Genomic DNA, 26,278 nt, shown 5'->3' with positions numbered 1-26,278 from the left:
CATCTTCAAGGGTAAAGAGAACTAACAGTTTAAAGCACAAACTATACGAAATTATGAAAAAACAAATTCATTTGTTGGCATTATTAACATCAAAAAAGTTTGTTAAAAAACCGAATAACAGATCTATATGACCGTTAATACGTGTCAGCTGGAAACAATGCTATTTGATGTCGCATTCTGCGGTTCACTTTCAATCTGTCCGAAGTCTGAACTGGGTAAATTTTTAATAAACGTAGACCAAACTTGATTTAAAATCAAACCTTGATTTTTGTTGCATTGCGTAGGAATTTTAATCATATTTAATCACCTACACAGCATTAGACAGAGACCCCACTTGGCAAACTCACAACAAAACCTATGAACTTATCAAGAATGTACCTAATTGGTCTGAGGAACCAAAAAGAAATTTACAATAAAAACACCCACTAGTTCTTAGAGTATAGGGAGTTCCCAAAATTCATAAACGAGATATACCACTAAGACCGATAGTAGACAGAAGGGACTCTCCTACCTCCAATCTGGCAAAGCACCTTACAAATTTGATTTTACCACATATAGGAAAAACACCATAATTCATTAAGAACAGCACAGATTTCATAAAGATATACACATCGATCTTTCAGACATTTTAGCGAGTTTAGATGTGGTCAGCCTTTTCACAAAGATTCCAAGAAATTAAACAGTTAATTAAAATCTCCTAGAAAATCTCTTCCCACCGGACATTGTACAGCTCTACAAACATTGCATAAAAAACACATTCTTCCTTTACCAAGACAAACTCTGGGAACAAAAAGGACTAGCAATGATTTAAAGACTACCCTTAATAACTTACATCCTGACAAAAAAATTATTCTGGAACTAGAAGAAAATAAAAAACTTCCTTTCCTAGACATCCTTATAGAAATAAATGAAAGAAAAAACAGATTATCGTTCTCCATTTATAGAAAGCCAACAAACACAGGAAGATTCCTTCATGCTACCTCACACCACCACCCCAAGCAAAAAATAGGCCTTATAAAAACCTTTAGGGATAAAGCATACAGCATCCCCAGTACAGAAGAAAAGCGGAAAGAAGAAATACAATACTTAACACAGTTCTTACAACTGAATGGTTTCAAAACTAAGACAATTAAGAAAATTCTCAATATAGCACCTACAAGAAACTTAAATAAACAAGACTTCAAGAATGCAGTCACCCTTCCTTATATCAAGAATGTAACAGATAAATTAGCCAAACTTCTCTACAAGTGCAACATAAAAGTGACTTTCCTGCCACATCACCCAATGAAAAAACCAGGAATTTATAATATTCACTGTTCCTGTGGCATCTGTTATGTAGACCAGATGGGGGAAATCCACATGAGCGAACATCAAAAGGACGTACAAAAAAAAGAGAGAACATAAGTCTGGCTTGGCATTTCACACAGCTTCTATTGGTCATGATGTATTCTGGGACAGAACAAACATGTCCTACATTGATAAAAACTGTTTCACAAGAAAAGTCAAAGAGGCAGCAAATATGATTAAAATTCCTACGCAATGCAACAAAAATCAAGGTTTGATTTTAAATCAAGTTTGGTCAGTGTTTATTAAAAATTTATTTACCCAGTTCAGACCTCGGACAGAGTGAAAGTGAACCACAGAACGCAATATCAAATAGCATTGTTTCCAGCTAACACGCATTAACGGTTGTATATATCTGTTATTCGGTTTTTTAACAAACTTTTTTGATGTTCATAATGCCAACAAATGAACTTGTTTTTTCATAATTTCGTATAGTTTGTGCTTTAAACTGTTAGTTCTCTTTACCCCTGAAGATGTTAGCCTGACGACTAACGAAACTTGTCGGGTTTGTTTTTTAGTACTTGTTTAGTTTTAAAAGTCTTTTTTAATAAAAATGTGGTCACAAAACCGGAATAATTTGATTGATTTAAAATTCTATATTGTTCTACATTTGTAAGCAATATAAGTATCTATAAATACTTGGGAAATTATGTTACTCAATACTTCTCATTACTGTGTTAAGTTCATTAATTGATAATTTCAATATCCTGTCCACAAATCCTAATAGTTACATGCTTGCATAGTTACAGTAATTTTCAACTATTATTCTATTGTATAGTTTTTTGTAGTGTATTGTAGTGTTTCAAAAAGAATGACCAGATTTCAAATAATTATATTTAATAATGAAAATGTGATACAGTTACAAAATAAATTACCAAGTATGAAGTAAGGCATAAAGTTTCACTCACCACAATTACTAATGCTCATTTGAAATTCATTTGTGGTTCGTGGTTGCAGAGATATACAATTTTTAAATTGGGACATTCTTTTTGAAACACCCTGTATTTTGTTTCTTTAACTGTTCACATTAAGTAAGGTCTTGAAACTAGACTAAAAATTTTGTTCATAATATTTCCAACATAAGCAAAGTCCATAACTTATTTACTTAGAATAGATTTTCTCTCACATTTCTATATTTGTGTAATATATCCTATACTAAATGTATATAAATATGAATACTATAAGGATCATAAACTGAACCAAACAAGCACATAAATTTAGTAACAAAGCACATGAAAACAAAAAGAAAGATGATGTGAGAAAGTGAAATTGATACTCATACAAAGCACTATAAGTAAAGTGCAAAGAAAAGGACAAGAAGCAATAAGCAAAACCTAAGTACCTCAATACTGCCATTGGAAAACTCACAGGATATTGTACCCCTTGATCAAAAAGATAGCAGTTTGATTCTTATCATTAAGAAAGCAATTGTTTTCAACTGAAGGTGTGTTTTACCTGACTTCATACAGAGGCAGTAGGGGATTTTCATCCTACACACATGCATGCAAGCAAATTTACAGATAAAAAAATATTATTCTTGGTCAGTAGATGGTGTTTTGTATAGATTGATAGCAACATTATGGGTAGATGGAGGTTCAAGTAGTGCATACAGTGGGCTGCACAGAGTGCCCTTCCACCACGGTCCTGGGAGATGTCACATAATAAATTATCAAGAACAAAGAACTTTACATAAAGTTTTCACTCAGAAAGTAAATTATACCAGACAAATTATATTATTGTTTTTTAATCTTTTACCCAAGTATGAGCATACAAAAGTTTGCACACTGAATATCTTTGCAACTAGGATACTTGCATTATAGGCTATTGACCTCACAAACTGCCTAAGTATCCCATAATGAATAGCACATCTTCAGATGCATTATGGGAGGAGTCACTTCCCAGACTGGTTGTGACCTTTATTGGAGAATATCATCAGTGGAATCCTCTGAAGAAAGTGAAAGCTAAATCAATGTAAAAGTCATATTTTCTATATAGCAGCAAAATGGTATATCACCATATTAAAATACTCTGGATGAGAATGCTACAGAAAGTTTTTGCTAGAAAGTAAATTACAATACAAAGAAATTATATTCTTGTACTAAAGCAATTTGATGTGAATTCAGTCTCTAGGTGCAAGTAGCCTAGTAATAGACATTTGTTCATGCACAGAAAAATCATTTATGCTGATAAAAAAATAAAATTTAAACATGAAAGGAAAAAAATACATCCACTAAACTGAACAACGAATGGGATCATTCCCTTCAACCTGGATGTGATTTTGTAGATGCATTTAAGACATGGCAAGATACATTATTCAATTGTAGTGCTAAATTTAAACAGCCAACTAGCTAAAATATACTCATAATGGAAAAGAAATGTCTGCCCTACTTGAACACATCGGTCACATATCTTTCCAGTAGTTCATTACCTTATTTCTAGAAAGCCAATACAACAAAATAAATTTAGATAATGAATCACACCACCAACCCATCCAACAATATTGTAACTGCAATCAATACCATCATCTGAACAAACAATGCGACTCATGTTAGCATTGTGTTTATTACTTCTGAATAAAAATGAATAACTGCCAAAACTCATGCCTATCTATCTTCATGTTCATTTATTTTTTCAACACCACAGCATTAAGAAATTATTTCCCATATTACCTTGAAAGCCATTATAAGCCACAAAATTCTTCATATACAGAACTGTTTTTTGCCTCTCAGACGAGTATTAAAATTTCATCTCTTTACAATTTTGCAGAGTACAATCTAAGGTTATACAGTATTTTGTTCTGTTCTTGCCAGCCTGGTTGGCCGAGTGGTTAGCATATCTCTCCAGTCAAAAGGCTGCGGGTTCGAATCCTGCCATAGGCTTGGATGTTTGCGATTGTCTGTGAAAATACTAGTGGTGGGCGGTAGATGGCGTAGGTGTAGATGTGGTTCATTGTAGTTGGTGGATTGCAGAGATAGAGTTGTAGAGTAGATGCCCTCCCTCAATGAGTTTTTGGACTCCCTGGAGGTGTCAAATAATAATAATAATATTATACTATTAATATAATTAACGGCTATTTTAGCCTGTTTTTGTTTAGGAGTGTCCCTTTTAAAAGGGACACTCCTAAACAAAAACAGGCTAAAATAGCCGTTAATTATATTAATAGTGTTTTAGAGGAGTAGCATGGGAATTTCCCAGAAATTATACTTAATAATATTATACATTTTTTCTTTGCTTTTATTCTAGTTTTCATCATATCTTGCATTCTTTTAAACTTTGTCAATGTTTGTATATAGAGCATTTTATTTTTGAATGCAGTTAGTGCAATCAGGATATTCTTATTTCTGGAATATCCACTCCACCCCTGCAAACTGTTTCAGATTTCTTAATGGTAAGAATTAGAACCAATTTTGGCCCACAGTTTATCTTGTCATAATTTACAGCTCCACAAGTTTGTCTAGCTTCAAACTAGACTTGCAATTATCTTAACAATAAGATCTCCAATCACCAAATTAGATATAGATTCTTATTGTTACAACGAAAAGCATCCATTGATTTCTTTCACCTAAACTTGGAGATCAAAATTCTTGCAGATTTTATCAAAGCAAAATAACCAAATATTCAAATTAGGGATATTGCTTCCCCTTACTGCAGCTCAAAACATTGTAAAGCTTCAGTTTCTGACCTAGATGCCCAAACAAAATTAAATTATTGAAACAAAAATGCTATAATCAAATCTGATATATACTGTAAGGCAATGCTGATTCTGTTCCCATATATACAGAAGTTTAAAAGATCTGCAATTTGATCTAAGCAAAAGGAGATACAGACTTGAAATTTGGTAAATATTTGGCTGTCCACCCTCACCTAGAGGGGCCGAAAACAAATGTTTATCTAAACAAAAAAACAGCCATGACCTCCACTGATATAAGGTTTCTCCATATTGTAATACAAAACATCATAATGTTATTAATTATCCATTCATACCTTGGTGTTCAACCGAAGTCCTGCAATTTTATCCAACCAATAAGCAAGCAATTGTTACCAAATGTGACATAAGTGCTTTTATATTAACTCCTTAAAGTGCTAAGAATCTATACAGTCTTCTACATAAACTTTTGCAGATTTTATTTATTATAAATGATTAAAGCTAGGACTATTGACATACTATTTAAATCATTTTTCTAAGTAAAATTGTTTTAGTTTGCTCGAATATTTAACAAAATACTGTAATAAATTGCACAGAGTACTTATATATATTACTGAAATAAAGTGCCAAAAGTAATGCACTTCAGTAATGCAAAATTATACAAATAAAGTGGATATCGAATCCAACATTATTTCAAAGCACAAATATATAGAAACTACAAGAGTTTCATGCCAAAAATAGAAACTATAAAAGTTTCAGCGGATCCAAGCGTAAGCAACCTTTCAGGACATGGGCAACTCGTGGTAAAGGTAGAGTAAGTTCTGATCATTTTCCTTAGTATTCTCCATAATGGAAAGCACATCTCCTTGTGGACATGTATGATGCTATGCATTATGGGAAGGGGTCACTGCCCACACCAGTTCTGAACATTGTTGAGGTCTCGTTAGTGGGAGCCAGACCCAGATGCAAAATAAAATACCCAGGTTGAAGTGATGCAGAACTCATACTTTCCCATAAGAGTTGCCAAAAGGTGTCACATCTTAAAAGGTACCAAGAGCTAAAAGGCTTCACTTTGGCGATGCAAAATTATACAAATTAAGTGGATTTTGTGCCGAATATATAGAAACTATAAAAGTTTCGGTGGATCCACGCATAAGCAACCTTTCAGGACAGGGGCAACTCGTGGTAAAGGTGGAGTAAGTTCTGATCACGTTCCTTAGTATTCTACATAATGCATTTGGCTTTGAAATAATGTTTGATTCAACATCCACTTAATTTGTATAATTTTGCATCTCTGGAGTGAAGCCTTTTGGCTCTTTATTTCAGTAATTCTTGGTACCTTTTAAGATGTGACACCTTTTGGCAACTCATATGGGAAAGTATGAGTTCTGCATCACTTCAACCAGGGTATTTTATTTTACATCTGGGTCTGGCTCCCACTGATGAGATCTCAACAAAGGTTGAAACCCGGTTGGTAGTGACCCCTTCCCATAATGCATAGCATTATACATGTCTGCAAGGAGATGTGCTTTGCATTATGGAGAATACTAAGGAAAGTGATCAGAACTTACTCCACCTTTACCAAGAGTTGCCCTTGTCCTGAAAGGTTGCTCACGCTTGGATCTGCCAAAACTTTTATAGTTTCCATTTTCGGCATGAAACTCTTGTAGTTTCTATATGTTTGGCTTTGAAATAATGTTGGATTCAATATCCACTTAACTTATATTACTTAAAACAGGACTCTTGGTTTACAGAAGCCACTAACTATGAACATTATGCAGAGTACCAGTGAGTGAAGTTGTGATTCCCAATCATATCTACTGATAGGAAATATAGCTATCAGATTGTGCTGTTGTGCTGGGAAGGAAATTAAGTTAAAAAATATGTCTGCATTCAACAAATGAAAAATTTTGAGGCAGAGACTGACATTTCCTAGGAATTTTCCTGGAATCCAGACAAATGTCAGCAAAATTGAACTTTTGTTGTTTGCAAAATTTAGTTTAAAACAGCACCGTTTCTATAAGTATCAAGTTTTTTTTGTTGTTTTTTTTATAATGTCCACTCACAAAAACATGTAGACCAATAGTGCATTAGATTTTTTTTTTTTTTAAATTAAAAAAAATCAAATTCTTGGAAATTTCATTAAGCAAAAGGTATTCATTCTTGTATGTTGTTTTGGTTCCTTCTTAACAAATCTTACCAGTATGGCTGGACCTTACAATTGATTTTGAAGGTCTTGAGACAAGTGACATCTTGCAAAAGAAATTTAGCATGGATGATAATAATATATAGCACACCAGTATCAAATTATTTCAGTAGAATGCTTTAGTTTAAAACTACTATCTGTACAGAAATTTCAAAAGTAATGTGTTTCCTCATCATCATCAAATTCCTGACATGTACCCTCAAGCAGTGTACAGGATATGACAGTACTACATGAAAAATTTACATCATTACTAACTTCCTATTTACAATATTCCTCCAAATCAGTCTGTTACTTGTCAAGATTCCAACATTATCAGATCTTATATTTCTATCGTCTACGGCACGGGTGGCGAACCTATGGCATGCGTGCCAGAGGTGGCACGCCCGAAAATTTTGCTGGCACGTCAACAATTTACATATGGTATCCTTGATCTGTCATAATGACATCGAGAATTTCAAATGCAATCAAACAAACACTAATTTCATGTAATTGAAAAATTAGACAAGAGTTTTAGTTGGATACTGTGTTTCCGGTGCAATATATGGTTTTGCTTGCATCTATACAGCATAGTTTCTGTGAGAGGGGTACATGTGATTCATTAGTTAGCGCAGTTTTTATTCCAGCTGTCTCTAACTGCATTATTTGTTGAGAAATGTATTACACAGACTACAAAAGCCTCTGTACCTTATTCAGGGATACCATAAAACTAATTTTTTTTTCTTGCATCTACAGTATATAATGGCTGTTGGGGGATGGCGTGTTGTTTTTCTGTGGGAGGTATATATGCAAAATGTTTTAATGTCTTTTTTTCATAAAGTGAAATCAGGGATGCCAGTTATACGTGAGGGCAAGTTATATTCGACGGTAAGCATTTGCCGACAAGTCGACATCCTTCTGCTGCTTCCCTGCTCTGCTGACTTCTATGATGAGTTACAATGCATAAATATTTTTCTCACTACCGTTTTTTTTTTTTTTCTTTTCAAACCAACATCATTAAAATCAATTTAATAATACAATAATCAATTTTATACTGAATAATATTATAAATTTTTGGTGATCAGAATGGGATATGTCAATGAAACTTACCACAAATTAATTTAATGATGTTGGCCTGAGGAAACTACAATATTGTAGCATTAGTCCTGTGATTGATAACTAATTTAAATGCGTACTTTTATATTTCTCAACATGCTACACCATATACATAAGTGTATTAATACTCTATGATTATTCCATAATTAATTATTAATACTTATTTACTAAAATAAATAGCCAAAGGCTTCATATCAGCGATACAAAATTATATAAATTAAGTGGATATTAAATCCAACATTAAACGTTAGTTTAATGTATGAACTTTAAAAAAATGGGAACGGTATTTACGAGTAAGTTTGTTGGGACTGGGCCCTCTAATACAGCGCTTCCCAAACTGTGGGCTGCAGCCCCCTTGGGGGCCGTAGGTTTGTTGAGGGGGTCCGTGAAATAATGAAAACAAATTTAAAATGTTTTAAGACTAAGTAGATTTTTTTTTATTTTAAAAGAAACGTATTTAACTTTTATTATTTATTATTTCTTTTTTGTTATTTTTTATATTTTAATAGAAAAATTCATTGGTGTTGGTTCACAAACTTTGCTTCCTGCATATTTCGGCGCTTAATGAATATTAGTAAATATTGCTTATTCATATGTTTCATTTCAAAGCAGTGGTTAATCGTATTTACTTCGAATGCTCTCCAGGGAAGCTCCAAATCTTCCTGTCCCTTTCATCACGAGTTCGTAATCAGGGACTGTTGATATTGACTTTATATACATATCAAAACTCGTTTTATATTATCACTGTCATCCGAGCTAGTTTTCTGTTACCAATAAAAGTTTCGCATATACTTCACACATGAAAAAAAGCTTAAACAAGTTCATGTGGGGAGATAGTAACTCGCTTGCAGTGGTAAACAACATGCCCTCCCTAACAGTACTATATTGCAGAGGCAATAAAAACAAGTACTTTTATTATGCCAGTGAATGAGGTACGAGGAGTCTGTGTAATATATTTCTCAACAAACAGTGCAATTAGAGACAACTGGGATAAAAACACACTAATTAATGAATCACATGTCCCCTCATACAGAAACTATGCTGTATAGACTGAAACAAAACCATATGTTGCATGGGCAAACACAGTATCTAACTAAAAACTATTGTTATTAATTAGATGTGTGCAAGTTCGATTTCCCAAGGCAGCAATAAAATTCAACGGAACGTGTTAAAATTCGTAAAAGTGGTAAAACTAAGTAATATAATGAATGTTATGGCAGTTTCACATATGGAATTCGGTTGAAGAGAGTTAGCATTTCAACTCAATTGTCAGCTATGCTTTTATCTTTCGGTTGCACGGTCTTTTGTTAAGACCGCACCAATCATATGCACGTTTTAATAACCTGTATTTGCTGTCTGTTTCGCATTAGGCTTAATTACCGTAAAGGGAGAAAAGTCACAAAAGAGAAAAATGTTCCTGGCTCAGGGATTCCCTTATTCAGGTAATATTCACTAATTTCATGTTATCAGTCTGTGGTGTGCCAGTATCAGTAAGTGGTGATATTATTTGATCTATTCTACATTAAAAAATTTAACTCCGAGATGGATAAGTGGCTGAGAAAAATAAAAAAAAATCCTGTAAACAATCAGAAGCAGCAGAAACAGACTCAAAAAAAGGACAGTAATTCATATTTTACCAGAACAGCCCGCATCGTCTTCAGAACCAAACGTTAAGAGGCAAAAAATGTAATATATGCATTTGATTTTTGCAATATTCGCTGTGTATGTTTTGTATTGAATATAAATACAATAAATATTATAATAATATCTCTCTCTATTACGATTTTTTTCGATGGGGGCCGTGAAATATTTTAATTTTTGCAAAGTGGGCCTGACATCCAGAAGTTTGGGTAGCACTGCTCTAATACAGTAAGAATAAATATAAATACAGTCTTATAGAAAAAGAATTCAGAACGATTGATACTTAGGATTCCCTGACTTTTTCCCTTTTCTAATCGCACGTGCATTCAATTCATTATGCATTTCGCACTGCGCATCTGCCAGTAGGCAGAAATAAGCAGCGGCAAGTGCATTATTGTTGCGTATGTGCACTGTTTTGTTTTTGCTACTGTAAATGGGAATTATAAAGATAATTTAATTTAGGCATATAATAAAATGTTGATTTTTTTGAAACTATTAAAAATGCATTTGATTTAAGTATAGTTATTTTGTTACAGTTCTACTGAACATAGCTGGCGAAAATAGAAAACGAAAATTATCACAGTCAAGCAGCAGAGAGTTCCAAAGCTAGTGGACTGAAGAGTATGACATGATTAACAAAGATAATAAAACAATATCTGTTTTATGTTCCGGGATAGTTGTGTGCAGAACGTCATCAGTAAAACAGCATTATGAGACAAACCATAAATCACTCCTTGAGAAAAGCAAGGACGAACAGAAAGAATTTATTGCTCGTGCAATTAAAAATAGGAATATCCAGTCAACAACCCTAATGAAATTTATTGGCAGTTGTTCAAATATAACTGCTGCTAGTTTTTTTGCCTCAAATGTAATTGCCAAACACAGGAAACCTTTTAGTGATTGGGAATATATAAAAGAAGCATGGTTAAAATTCGCACCAGTTCGCTTTGAAGATTTTGAAAACAAGGAGAAAATTTCAAAGAATAAAAGATATGCCTTTGGCTAGAAACACAGTGAAAGATAGAATCATAGAAATGGCTAAAAATATAACTCTCAGCAAAAAATAGATATAAAATCTTCTGGTTTAATTTCTTTTTGTCTTGATGAGAGTACTGACATAACTTGATCAGTTTGTTTAGCAATTTTTATTAGTTATTCTGTTGGGAATAATATCAAAGAAGAATTGATAGGTTTAACATCATTAGCAACAACAACAAAAGGAACAGATATTTGCAACGCAGTTGTAAATGCACTTGCTGAAAGAGATATAGATCCTTCCAAAATTGTATCAGTAACTACTGATGGTGCTCGCAGTATGACTGGAGAGGAAAATGGGTTCGTCAATTTATTTAACAAACATATTGGACATTCAGTTCTGGGTTTTCATTGTATTATACATTGGCAGGTTTACATATGCAGTTCAAGCAATTTGCAGAGACATCAAAATTTATTTTGCATCCAGACACATCAGCAGATAAACTCAATTTGGAGATTTTCGAGTGGCTGAATTTGGAAGATATAGAAATGCAATTAATCGATTTTCAATCTAGTTCTATATGGAAACAAAAGTTTGTCGATTTGAGAAATAACTTGGAAATAATGGAAAATGATCGATTATTGGGCGCAATTAAAAAGAATGCAGAAGAGGAAATATAGAAAACCTGAAATGCCATTCCTGAAACCTTTCGTTGTTTAAAAAAACTAGCAATGGCTATATTATTAATTTTCTCCTCTACATATGCATGCAAGTCATTATTTATCGAAATGAATTTTATAAAAGACAGTTTAAAAAATAGAATGACTGATGAATCTCATTCGGCATGTGTATTACTAACAGTGACAAAATATGAACCTGATATAAAGCATTTAGCATCTAATGTACAACTGCAAAAAACTAATTAATAATTGATATATTGATAAATTAATAACAGGTTGATATTGATTTGTATACAACAATGTGTATGCCAAATTATGAGGTCATTTTTATGAAATTCTATATTACTTTTTAAACTTGTCTCAATAAACTTCTGCAATTAATTTTGTATTAATTTCTCCCCTATTAAAAACTTCACGGCACGTCAGCAACTCAATTTGTAAACTTTTGGCACAGGCACATAAAAAGGTTCGCCACCAATGGTCTAAGCCGCTTTGTAACCGTATTAATCCACCTATATCTTGGTCTTCCTTTGGGTCGTTTTCCTGCCAACCTGGCAGAGAACATTTGTTTTGCTAATCTTTCCTCGCCCATTCTGTTCAAGTGACCATACCACCTGAGATTAGCTCTGCTAATGCATTCCTGGATGCTGACAATGTCAAGTTCTTTCCTAATATCCTCGTTTTTAATATGATATTGCCATTGATGCCATCTGTTCTTGTCTCTAATCTTTCTCAGGACTCTCATATCTGCGGTCTCTAGACTTTGGTCAAGTGTTTTACTTCTGACCCAGCTCTCAGATCCATAAGTTAAAACTGGTTTGAACACTGTCTTGTATACAGCTAATTTAGTGTTCTGACTAATTTCTCTCTTATTCCATATAAATTTATTCAATTGACTTCCTACCATACCAGCTTTGTTGATTCTGTTGTCTATTTCCATATTAATTTACCATCTTCACTAAAAATCGTGCCTAAACAGTTGAAATGTTTTACTTGTTCCACAGGTTCCCCATTCAAAAAACACAGTTGACATTTTCAACGATTCTACCTATTTTCATTGTCTTTGTATTTTTATTACTGACCTTCATACCATATCTATTACAACAGTTATTCAATTTAGTCAGGGAATCTTGCAAACTTGTAGCGGATTTATTTAGAAGTATAACATCGTCCGCATAAAGCAAAGAGCTAACATTAACATTTCCAATTCTGATATCATGTTTAATACAACTTTCCTTCATGTGATCCATATAGATAATGAATAACAGAGGGGATAATGTACATCCTTGTCTCACACCAGATTTAACATTAAACCATCTTCCTGTACTTCCTTGAATTCTAACTTGCAATTCAAATAAAGACTAAGCATTACTTGACATAATACACCATTGACACCATATAACTGTAGTGTATTGAATAGATTCTCTCTTGGCACCTCATCGTATGCCTTTTCCAGATCAACAAAGCTTAAATACAGATCTTTGTCATATTCCCAACTGATTTCTCAACTAATTGTCATAAAGTGAAGATCTGATTCTGACAGCCTCTATTTGGCCTGAATCCAGCTTGTTCTTCACCAAGCTGTTCTTCCACAATTCTTCTCAACTGTTTCTCAAGTATACTGGCATAAATCTTGCCCGGAACACTCAGTAGGGAAATACCTCTGTAATTCTCACATTCAGTTTTATTTCCCTTTTTATACATGGGTACTATTAGAGCTCTACTCCAATCATCAGGAATTCATCCCTCTGTCCAGGCTTTCTGAACTATGCAGTGCAGTCACTGTAAGACTTTTATACCACCGTACTTCAGCATTTCTGGATGAATATCATCTACTCCTACCGCCTTTCCACATTTCAAGCCTTTGATGGCTTTTTCTACTTCAAGTATGGATATGTATTCCTGACTGAATCTGTTGAGTGTTTTTTTATCACTGTGCTATCACTGCTTGTTTCATTTAGCAATTTTTCAAAGTAATTACTCCATATCTTTTTCTCCTGTTTTCATGTCACCTTTATCATCTCTAATTCCTTTTACAGCATTCTTTCCTCCATTTCTAAACTTCTTCAACAACCTCCAGAATATCTTACCACCTTCTCGATATTTATTTTCTGTGTTCTTGCCAAAGTCCTCCCTTGACTTTTGTTTAGCTAGTTTTACACAGTGCTTAGATTTTTTACATTTATCTCTGTATTCTCTAAAAGCAAAGGCTGACTTATTTGCCAGGAGCTTTTGATATGCTTTCTTCTTTTCCTTTACTGCCTCTTTAACTTCCTGTGTAGTTCTGATGGAGTTCTGATTTTTCTATCCTTGCAGCCAACCTCACCACATGCCTCTCTGGCTGAATCAATCAGGGTTTTCTTCAAGGTTTGCCACCGAATCTCCAAGGTTAGGTTCTCATTCTCAAAATCTTTGTTTTTTTTTTTCAATAATCTTTGTGCATTTTAGTCTACAGTTCACATCTGAGAGCTGATCAACTTTTATTTGCTTTAAAACTTTCTTACATGTTATTCTTTTCATTATGAAATTCAATTTTATCCTGCTCAAGACTAAATAGTGATCGCTTCCAATTTCAAATCCTCTGTACACTCTGGTGTCCTGCACCAGGGAGAAAACATTACTATCAGTAATAACACAGTCAATGAGACTTTTTTTTATTCCTTGCCTCTTCTCTCCATGTGAATTTGTGCACATATTTACATTGGAACATGATGTTAGTAATAACCAGTCCATGTCCTGAGCAGAAATCCAACAGGTATTTGCCATTATTATTAGCTAGGCTCTTTTCTCCAAATTTTCCCAAAACATTTTTGTATGTCTGACAATCATTTCCTACTCTGTTATTTAGATCCCCAACAAGGACCAACTTTTCCTTTTTCATTGTGTCAGTAGCTTTCTCTAGAGCCTCAAAAAATTCCTCCACTTCTACCCTAGTAGAGCCTTCTGTGGGACCATAGGCACAAATAAGTCTCATTGTCCAGTTCACCATTCTGATATTTGCCCCAATCACTCTACTTGACACTGCTTGCCATTCAAGAAGATTAGCCTCTTATTTAGTGTTGAATACTATGGCTACCCCTTCTTTTCCTTGATTGTCATTGCCTGAATATAACATTTTGTATTTATTGCTCAGAAAGATCTCACCAGTTTTTGTCTTTTTTGTTTCAGTCACCCTTATTATGTCGATCTGGTATTTATTTAATTCCTCAGCTAGCTCCATTTCTTTGCCATTTAGGCTTCTTATGTTGATAGTTCCGATCTTTAACTCTGGTGATGTTGAGTTGGGGTGTGCTTTCAGATTTGTTCTAGTAGCTGACTTTTCACTGTTTGCCCTGGTTCCCTGGCGAAAACAACGGGGGCCTTGTTTAACCGGGAGACTTGTTTAAGCCAATAAGAATACAATTTGGTTGGCTAAATCCCAAATTGCCAGCCCATCCTCATTCGTTCAGTATCCAGGTAGATACCCAACAGGGTGCACCATGAGAAGGTGAGGATTGGACATTAGGTCAGAAGCCTAATGTTTGTATTTTAAATCTATAATTTATAAATTTATAATCTTTGTTTATATATAACATTTTCATTAATTAAATTAAGGGGATATTAGATCTCACATTGCTTTAAAACTGAATAAGAAACTCAAAGATTGGAATCAGAGTGTTTCAATTTCAATTGGAATCAGAGAGTTTCAAAGACTTTCCAGCCTTTATTGAAGCCTCATTAATGGCTGAAACCGGTCTGGGTAGTGACCTCCCACCATAATATAATAACAGCATACATTTCCTAGGCAATGTGTTTTTACATTATGGAAAATACCAAGAATAGCGATCAGAACTTTACCCACCTTTGCAACGAGTTGCCCGTGTTTGTACTACGTTCTGGGACTACTTGCATTTAGCTCATGCTAGTATTCACAGATACTTTTATAGTTTTTTATACTATATTCGGCACGTAATTCTCTGATTCCAATCTTTTCTTATTCAGTTTTAAAACAATGTGGGATCTAATATCCCCTTAATTTAATTAATGTTTATGTCGCCGAAATGAAGCCTATTGGCTCTTTATATTTAAATATAACATTTTCTTTTAAAATAATGTGACAACTGAAATATATATGAATATCAAAAGATTTGTTTGTTTTTTTTACGGTTACACCATAGTGTGTTATCTACATAATCAAAAGAAAATGATCATTGCAATGTCCCCCTCCACTCCATCTCTAGGACTATAGTACTGCAGTTCCATATTGTAGTACATTCAACTGTTGTGAGCAATATATTCTATAATTATTTTTTAATTTAGTAAAGCATTACTTTGAAAATGCATAATTGAATTATCAATTAATTCTTTGAACTTGCAACTAATTTATATATTATGAATATTACTGCTTACATAATGAATAGTTCATCAAATTCCTGGTAGGTACCCTCATGGGATGTACAGAATATTATGATAGTACTACATGAAAAAATTACATTACTAACTTCCAATCGACAATTTTCCTCCAAATTAATCTGTTATCAGTTAAGACTCCAACATAATCAGATCTTATATTTCTGTCTTCTAAGGTACTTTTTACTGTATCAATTCATCTACATCTTTGTCTTCCTCTGAGTCTTTTCCTGCCTTGACCAAAACACTTGACCTTTCCTTCCAACCCTCCACTCCTACTGCCTCATTCAGTTTAAGACACCATTTTCCCCATAGATCTACTAATACAATGACAAGTTCTATCCAAATATCATCACATTTAATATGATACAGTCACTTATAGCATTTGTTCATATTCCTAATTTTTCTCAGAACTCTCGTATCTGTAGCATTCAATCTTTAATCAAGTGTTTTATTTCTAACACTGCTCTCAGACCCGTAACTTATCACTGTCTTGTATACAGCTAGTTTAGTGTTTTAACAAATTTCTCTCATTCCATATAAATTTATTCAGCTAGCTTCCTACTATACTAGCTTCACTAATTCTGTTGTCTGCTTCCATATTGAATTCACCATCTTCACTAAAATTTGTGTCTAAATAGTCTAAATGTTTTAATAGTCCTATAAGTTCTCCATTCAGGATACACTGATGTTTTCAATGTTTCTGCCTATTTTTACTGCCTTTTTAATTGCTGATTTTTCATATACAATTTATTACAACAGTCATTCAATTTAGTCAGGGAATCTTACCAAGTTGGATTCATTTAGAAGTATAACATCATATGCATAAAATGGAGCTGAGATTAACATCAATTTTCAAAACAGGTTAATACCACTTTCCTTCATAATGTGACCCACATAGATAATAAGTAACAGTGAAGATAATGTGCTCTTGTTGCACACCTGATTTAACATCAACCCATGTTTCCTGTACGTCAATTCTAATTGCAGAGTAAGCCCAAATATAGACTATGTATTGCTGATATAATGTCCCATTTACACCATATAACAGCAGTGTTTAGAAAAACTTTCCTCTTTGCACTTGAATTAATCTGTTCTCTGTAAATATCTCAACATTATCAGATAACAGATTTTTGCTGCTTGTCTGTCTTTTGATTGCTGATTTTCATACCAAATTATTACAACAGTTATTCAATTTAGTCAGGAAATCTTGCAGACTTCTAGCAGATTTATTTAGATGTATAACATCACCTGCATAAAGAGATGAGATTAACATAAACAATTTTAATAGATTTAATATCACTTTCCATCATGTGATCCACATTGATAATGAATAAATGTTGAGATAATGCACACCCTTGTCGTGCACCTGATTTAACATAAAACCATCTTGTAACTATTTTAATTTTAACTGCTGACCTACAGCTTAAATAGAGACTATGTATTGATCGATATGTCTCGTTTACATCATACAACTGTAGTGTTTTGAAGAGCATTCGTCTTGCCAAATTTACAAAACTTAAATACAGATCCGCATTATATTTCTAAGATTTCTCAACTATTTGTCTTAAAGTAAAATTCTAATCCTGACAACCTCTATTTGGCCTAAATCTAGTTTGTTCTTCACCAAGCTTCCATTCCACAATTTTTCTTAACTGTTTCTCAAGTATACTTGCATGTTCTTACCAGGAATGGAAATACTTCTGTAATAATGGATAGTTTCTATTACTTATTTTTCCTCCCAATACAGTCATCAAAAATAAATTAAAAATTATACAGAAAACCACAGTTGTAATCAGATGTATCATTTACTGAAGAAAATTCGAAATCCTGTAATATAAAATGTTTCGTTATATTTCAGTCTAATAGTCTTTGGATACATCACTACGTTTAAAAATTCAAATTTTGCATACTGATTCATAATTCCTTTTTTCACTTTTTTACTTCAGGTCCAAAAGTCAGCAAAAAATCTGTAATAAAGTAAGAATCTTTTAAGTTCAACCAAGATTTTCTTGGAAATAAACTTCAAAAACTAAATTCTCTTACTTGAGGTTAAAGAGGAATAGTACAGTCTTTAAAAATTCATAGAAAAAATTTCTCATGACCATTATTTCAAAATAGGTTTTTTTTGTTATGATATTTTACTGTATTTCCAGCTGGTCTGGTTGGTTGAGTGGTTAGTGTATCTGCTCTGCAGTCAAGAGGCTGCATATTCAAATCTTGTGGGTATGGATGTTTGTGATTGTCCTACTAACTATGTATGGAAAAGTAGGTGCAACCACTACTTCTAGAAGAGAGATTCATTCCCTAAACCCTATGTGGAATGGGAGGGACTATATGGCATCCAGTGGCATCAAATGTGAACTAACTACTGTATTTCCTACTACAGAAAACCTTACTTTGTTTTGGGTGCAACTTATACAGATAGATGGTGGTGGTGGGGAGATTTATTCACTATACTAATTATGGATAAATCCCCCACCCCCAAACATAGCTCTTCATAAGTATGCACACTCATAACTAGCTTATATGATGATATGTAATTCATTCCCTATCATAACAGCTTATAGAACCACACCACTCCAGTGGAAATTAGATATTTATTTGTAAGAAACTTACTTGCATTCGTGCTTATTCTTTCCTTTAAATGTGCCAGTCATACATACAAACGGTTCATATATGATTAATGCAGGTTGAAGTATAACTGCTTATAGCTCTTAGAAAATCAAATATGTCAATCTATTATAGAAAAAATTCTCTTAATTATCAGTTACTTTTGGGATATATATATATATATATATATATATATATATATATGTCCCAAAAGCAACAAATCTTATTCCTTCAGCATAAGTAATTTCTCTAAAAAGCACATAAAGATTTGTTGCAGGCACACCAGAGAGCTAATCCGAAGTATGAAATGATTTGTTGTGGATCACTGTGGACAAGTACAATAATACATTTTGTAAGGTGCTTAAGCATGAAGTGTTAAATTGAAGTAAGTCTTCTTTTCTGAGTAATAACATTGGTTTTTGGTGTATAAAATGACAAAAGTGCCACAGCTTTAAACCTCTGCTGATTTGCAGAGTATCATGGAAGGTAACATACGGCTATTTCTATGCTGCATAAAAAATTAATTTTAATGATACAGTAGTGCAGTAATGACAAAATGCCCTTTTTAATTACCAATTACAACTGGTATCCTTTTCAAATTATGGTGACTTAAAGCACAGTCCAGATGTCAACCAGAATAAACCTACAATCTAATCCACTAATTCAATAATATGGATCTTTTCTTAACCAGTTCTCCTCCCAGGTACTGCTGAAGTAACAGCTGTCACTTCAGCAATACCAGGAAGAGCTGTCACCCCAGAAAAGATTCAGATCCTTCCTGGTAATTCAGATTGCTTTGCAAACTTATCCATATTTCATCTGTAGTGGAAGCTCCTCCCCTGAACCAATCAACTCATATCCTTCGACAACTTCAAGTGGGAAAAAAATGAAATTTTTACTCTTCTTTTCATGGTCAGACTGCTGTTTCTGTTCTTGAGATACAGATACTTGTGATTTTGTTACAAAAATTATCGATATGGGAACAAGGCCTTCGTTTCCCACTCTTCAAAATTTCCATCCAATCAAGCCAATGTTTTATAAGAAATGCACTATATCAAGGCAATCCACCAAGAGAATAAAAAACATTTCATTAAGTGGCTTAGGACAAGAACTCTGGCATCATTCACAATTTACACTGTAGCCTACAACACTAACAGAACCATAAACAGAACTAAGACTAATTCTGAAGTTGTTAAATGTAGTAAACTCATCTTCTGCACCAATGACAGCTGTGACTTACGGTCCCTCTGCAAAATGCTACTCTACAAATTTCTGCCCATATGTGTTCCCACCTCTTGTTTAGATGGCAGTACTGCATAGACAAAGCCAACCTCTTAGCATCATTCTTCTCATCCAATTCTTGCATAGATAAAGGCAAATCACACCCGCCCCATTCAGTGCAGTCTTCCAGGTAAAGTGGGGGAGGGGGGTATCTGGGTTGTTCAAGATTTTTCTTATATCTTTCTGGCAGAAGGCCAGGGTGGGAGATTTCTGAGGGAGAAATCTTGAACCCAGATACCAAAAAAAAAAAACTTCTCATCCTGGTGGGATTCCACTAATTGTGCGTAAAAGTTATACTCCTGAACCAGAACCTGTTTTCATCATCTGTACTTAGCTGGCATCCCCCCCCCCCCAACAACAACAACAGACACACTTAGTACAAAAATTTCTCTAATTCTCACAATGTTTTATTTTCCTTTTTTATAGATGGGTACAATAAGAGATCTACACCAATCACCTGGAATTTGACCCTCTGACCAGGCCTTTGAATTATGAAGTGAAGCTGCTGTAAAACTTTTATACTCTGATATTTGGGCATTGCTGGTTAAATATCATCTGCTTTTTGACACGTCTGATTTTTTATGGATTTTTCCTATTTCAAGCATTCATCCCTCTTGAGTGTGTTCCACAATAACCTTTCAAAGCAATGAGACATCCAGAATATTTTATCTTCAGTTTTCATGTCACCATTTTCATCTGATTCCTTTCACAATACTCTTTCCTCTGTTTCTAAGCTTTTCAGTTTTTGTTTAGGTAGTTTTACACAGTGCTTCGCTTTCTTTTTCTTTTTTTTTTTTTTCTTGTATTCTCTAAGAGCAGAAGCTGACTTACTTGTCAGGAACTTTCAATATGCTTTCTTTTTCTTCACTGCTTCTAACTCCCTGAGTTCTATCTTGTATCCTTACAGACCTCTCCACATGCTTCTCTGGCTGAATCAAGACAATTTTTTTTTTATTCAGGGTTTGCCAGCGATTCTCCAAGGTTTGATTCTTGTTTTCAAACTTTCTCATTTTTTCTTCAATAACATTTGTGTATTACAGTCTAGAGTTCACCTCTGAAAGCTGCTGAACTTAGATTCATTTTAAAGCTTTTTTAGGCAATACTTTCAATTAGAAATTTTATTTTATCCTGCTCAAAAGTAAAAGGTGATCACTTCCAATTTCAAATTCACTTCAGATCTTTAATCAAAAATTCAGTTTTAAACAGTACTTGATATCAGGATAGTTTCAACATCCCTTTCTGCCACCTCACCTCAAGCATTACTTATAAATGTTCATCCCCCCCCCAACATTACCAATCTCATTAATTCTGCAATACAGACCTTACTTCACTTGGATGGATACCATATATACAAATACCAAGAATACAGCAGCTCTCCTATCTAATTTATGTAAGGAACATTTCTGAATAAACATGCTCTTGATACCACTATTCTTAGATCTTTTATCTGACTAAGATACATTACATTAATGTGTTCATTTAGCCATATGGTTCAGATATAACACTTTCCTCCTCCACCTCAACAGCTCGAATCCCAGAATCCAGTGCACTATAGAAAAAGGCAACAAGTATCTTTTCTTAGCACTTTAATCACACCTTTCTAATGATACTCTTTCTTTCGCTGTTTACAGAAAACCTACCCGCACAGAATAAATTGACAAATGTTCTCATATACCAAACCCCCCCCCCATCAACAATATGGTATCATAAAAACTTGTTAATATAACTTTTCCTCACAGCTGAACTTAACTTTATTCATTATCTTATTATATAAAGGATACGATACTAAAAAATTAACAAAATACTTCCATTCTCCTTTAATATGCAAGATTACATTTTTAATGCTATTACCATTTCCTATATTCAGAGCATCTCTGAAAGCCAGCTAGAACTTTAAAGAAATTGTTAGTTTTTCATCTATGTGCTGTCAAATCCATATGAAACTAGCTGCATTATCTGCTCTCCTGAAGACCAACTCCCATGCCACTCAGTTCAAGGTGTATACAAGATTCCTTGTTCTTGCAACATGTCATATTATGAACAAACTAGATGATCTACCAACATTCATTTTGAACAATGTAATACACTGCAAAATTATGATCAGTCAGGCCTCATTGACCTGGACTTCTTGCACAGAATCAAACGAAAAAACTAATATGCTTCATAGCAGTAAATTCAAATCAAGCATGACATTTCTTGAATTCAGCAATGAATCAAAAAAACCCATTCCTACCTCAAAATGGTTGTGAGAAACTTCCCAAGATTTGTGAAACAATAAATCTTACCCCCCCCCAACACACACAAAAAAAAGCTAAGGCTACTAACCACCATCTATAGAGGATGCCCCCTTAAGCATTTAGGCTTAGTCAAATATTTTTTGCTTAATTTTTATTAAAAATCTTATAGAAAGAGATAAACACATACATTATAGAGGAATATACGTACCTACTAGCTGACTTAGGTTGTTTTGACTGTGGCAGTCCACATCGAATTTGTCCTACTAAAGGAGTACTATCTGCCAAAGAAGTGGCACCATGTGACTTCTGTTTACTTGGACTTGTCCAAATTCTGGAATGAACCTAAAAACAAAGCATGCAGAAATTACTAAAGTCAAAATATTATATCTAATATTATGTTAAAAGCAAAAAAGAAAACATTTAGTGAAGTGGGTCATTTGCATCTGTCTGTGGATATATGGCTCCTCCTTATCCACAAATGTTGTAATAAAGGATATCTTAGCACTTATCCAAACAGAATTTCCTCCCAGTATCTCAGCTCTGTTTCAGTTCACTATGAATTCAGGATATTTTATTTGGCAAGTAAAATTCTATGAACAAATTGAGGGTACAGCCATGGGCTTCCCTCTTTCTTCCACCTTGACTAACTTTTTCATTGAGACATTTGAAAAGAATGTCCTACATTCATTCCTCCTTAAAATCACTATTTGGCTATGCTATGTGGATGATGTGTTTGCAATTTGGCCACATGGCAGGGACACCTTACATGCTTTCCTATCCCATTCGAACAGCCAACATTCAAGAATCCAATTCACAACAGTTTAGCCTTCCTAGATACCTCAGTTACAAGACAACCAAATGGATCTCTGAGCTTCGGTCTACAGAAAACACACGCAGGTAAATACACATCCATCAAGTCACATCCCTCCCCCCTCAACAATTTAGAACTATAAAAACCTTAGTCCATTGGGCAAAATTAATGTGCTCAGATAATATTGTACTTGAATCATTCCCCCCCCCCCAAAAAAAAATTTTTTTTTTGGCCAATGGCTATACCTCCGACCAGATAAGAATTTTAACACCACATACCCACACCACTCCCCTTCCAAACATAGATCACAGCAAATCTACCATCATTCCCTGCATTCATGGTGCCTCAGAAAAGGTGACCAAGATCTTAAAGCACAATCTTGTGACCACTTATAAACCACACAAAAAGCTAGTAACTCTTACCCCCTCCTCCAAGCTACAATCTCTGGATTTACCTGGAATGCACCAGGTACCCTACAGCTGCAACCTTTCATATTATGGACAGAAGGTTAGACAGCCAATATCAGTATATCAGGGCACCAGGATTACATCCGATACTACCACTATGATCACTCAGTATTAGCAAACCATGCCCTGGATACCCTGCACATGATCTGGTGGAAAAAGGCCACCTTGCTTCACTAAAGCAAATTTAAGTTTGAGAGGCTTTTCCTCTAATTTGCTACAGCTCTTACCAACTATCCAAAACGAAACAAATATGGTTATATCAGACTGCCTCTCATATGGGAAACTCTCATCAGCAGACAGTCAGCCCAACACTCAAGAACACCTAACCAAAGCCAATAGGTGGTGTAAATATAGGACTTTAGATCTTCCTGTATCTCTCCTGTTCCATCTTTGTTACTGCAATGTGTCTGCATGCACATGTTTAATACCAGTGTATTGATTCTTAAAGATGCCAACTTAACTTTGGTGAAACATAGGAAGTGATAATATATATTTTTAGTTATTATCAGGTCTACATTGTAAATGTCCTTAAACTATATACAATGCTTCTAGAAAAAAAGTCCTGCACCTTCATCTGAGACTTGGTGTTCCTTGAACTCACTGCTTACAAACCAGGTTTTTCCTGAACAGAAGGAATATACTGTTCTCCAAATGCATAAAAATTAGTTAAAATGTCAAATATGGTAATCTCCATAATGCAAAGCGCATCTCCTTGCAGACACTTTGTTCACTCATACTTGGATAAAGGATTAAACTAAATTTTTTATAGTCTAACCAAGTGGAAAATAAACTTCCAACATCTTTCTCTAAATCCAGAGTAATTTAATAATAAGGTGGTAGACCTTTTGGCAACTCGTATAAGTAAATATGACCTCTCCATTGCTTCTGCCTTAATATTACCACTTCTGGATCTGGCTCCCACTGACGAGACCTCAATAAAGGTCGAAACCGGTCTGGGTAGTGGCCCTTCCCTTAATGCATAGCATTATACATGTCCGCAAGGAGATGTGCTTTGCATTATATGAGATACTGAGACAAGGAGTGATGAGAGTTTGGTCCACCTTTACTACAAGTTGCCTCAGTCCTGAAGATACTTCAGGCGCAAACTTTGTTTGCTCATACTTGGATAAAGGATTAAACTAAATTTATTATAGTCTAACCAAGTGGAAAATAAACTTCCAATTAGATATATCAAAACATCAGAAAGAGGGAACAAAGTAACAAAGCTATAAAGTACCTGATATTGACATTCTCCACCACACATTCCAAGCCACAAATAACTTTTAATGATGTCTTGTAGCTATACTGTTCATAGTGGACTATTGCAGTTTAATAACAAAGCCTTGTGAAACCAAATTCATTAAGCTCATAAGGTTTAGAGATGGCCACATGGAACTAAAAATGAAACCATTATTATGGTTTAGTGACTTATAACCAATTTTCTTTAGTAGTATTGGGGGGGGGGGGGTCGTGACAAATTTCCTTGCAACAAAAAGTAGAATATCTGAGTCATGCACAGATCTTAATAATGACAAGTATAATTGCCAGGCCTAATTTTTCCTGCTTAACATGTCAGATGTGCAGTGTCTTGCTTTTCCTTTCTCCTCAAACAGCCGATCTCAACTGAAGAAATAACGGTAATGGAATCCATATTCATAAAAACCAGGATGTTTTGCCTGTGTATATGTGGAACATTCAACAATCTGAGTAAGGATGTAATTTGAGATACAGGGCTGAAGAAAATTTAGAGGTCATTTTGGGCAAATATCAACATTCACACGTGTGAATTAGAGGAAGAATTGGATAAGTACCAGATCATCATGATAGGTGTTACCATAACAAAGAAGACAAACAGGTGAAATCTTTCTAAGAAACAAATACAAGAAGTTATATTCAGACAATAAGAATCAAGGAAAAGAAGGAGTTGTTATAGTATGCAACACTAAATATGAGGATAACCTGCTTGAATGGCAGGTAACATCAAGTAGTGATGTAGGTGAATATGTGGCACTGGAGAATGAGACTTATTTGTGCCTATGAATCCACAGAAATTTCTAATGAGGAAGAAGTGGAAGAATTTTTTGAAGCATTAGAGAAGGCAGCTGACACAACAGAAATGTAAAGTTGGTCCCTGTTAGAGATCTAAACAGTAGGAAATGATTACCAGACATATACAATGTAATGGATGAAAACAGCAAAGCTAATAATAATGGAAAGTACCTGCTGGATTTCTGTTCAGGACATGGACCAGTTATCATACCATGTTGCAACATAAAAATATGCATAAATTCACATGGAGAGAAGATGCAAGAAATAAGAAAGTCTCACTGGCTACATTATTGTTAATAGCAATGTTTTACCACTGGTTCCACATCAGTGAGTAGAAGATTTGAAATTGTAAAAATCACAATTTAGTGCTGAGCAGAATAAAACTGAATTTTATTCAAATGAGTGAGTAACAAAGAAAGCTTTGAGAGGTGAACCGTAGACTCAAATATACAAACATTGTTCAAGAAAAAAAAATAAGAGATTGAAAACAAGAACCAGACCTTGGAGATTCAGCAGCAAACCCTAAAGAAAACATTTATTTAGCAAAAGAGGGATGTGTGAGGTTGTATGCAAACTAGAAAAATCAGAACTCCATGGTGGACTCAGGAAGTTAACACATTCGCTGCCAACTACGAGTATACTCGTAGTTGATATATGAGCCACACAAGCCAGCTACGAGTATACTCGTATGACGCTTACCGCCAGCAGCAAGATTATCCGTAATGACCTTGAAGAAATGAAAATGCTTGGCTTGTGGAGCTAGCAGCAAAACTGTGTATGCTCATAGATGGTATATGCTCTGCACAAGCCAGCTACGAGAATACTCATATGATGCTTACTGCTGCC

General features: G+C 34.3%; 1 protein-coding gene across 1 annotated transcript in view; it reads right to left on the bottom strand.

Moving 5' to 3' along the window:
- The window catches only part of Nup35 (nucleoporin 35), a 216,224-nt gene that overhangs the window by 151,895 nt on the left and 38,051 nt on the right, over positions 1-26,278 (bottom strand). Inside the window, exon 3 of the mRNA XM_090407437.1 lies at positions 22,314-22,447. Within this exon, the coding sequence (XP_090263563.1) occupies positions 22,314-22,447 (134 nt within the window). The remainder of the gene's footprint in view (positions 1-22,313; positions 22,448-26,278) is intronic.

This window comes from Typopeltis vanoorti, chromosome 17 (genome assembly GCF_054136105.1).
Source record: "Typopeltis vanoorti isolate ZY-2024b chromosome 17, IOZ_Tvanoo_1.0, whole genome shotgun sequence".
In the NCBI taxonomy this organism is placed as follows: domain Eukaryota; kingdom Metazoa; phylum Arthropoda; class Arachnida; order Uropygi; family Thelyphonidae; genus Typopeltis; species Typopeltis vanoorti.
The sequence above is the reverse complement of the archived record's forward strand: the minus strand, read 5'-3'. Positions and strand labels throughout refer to the sequence as shown.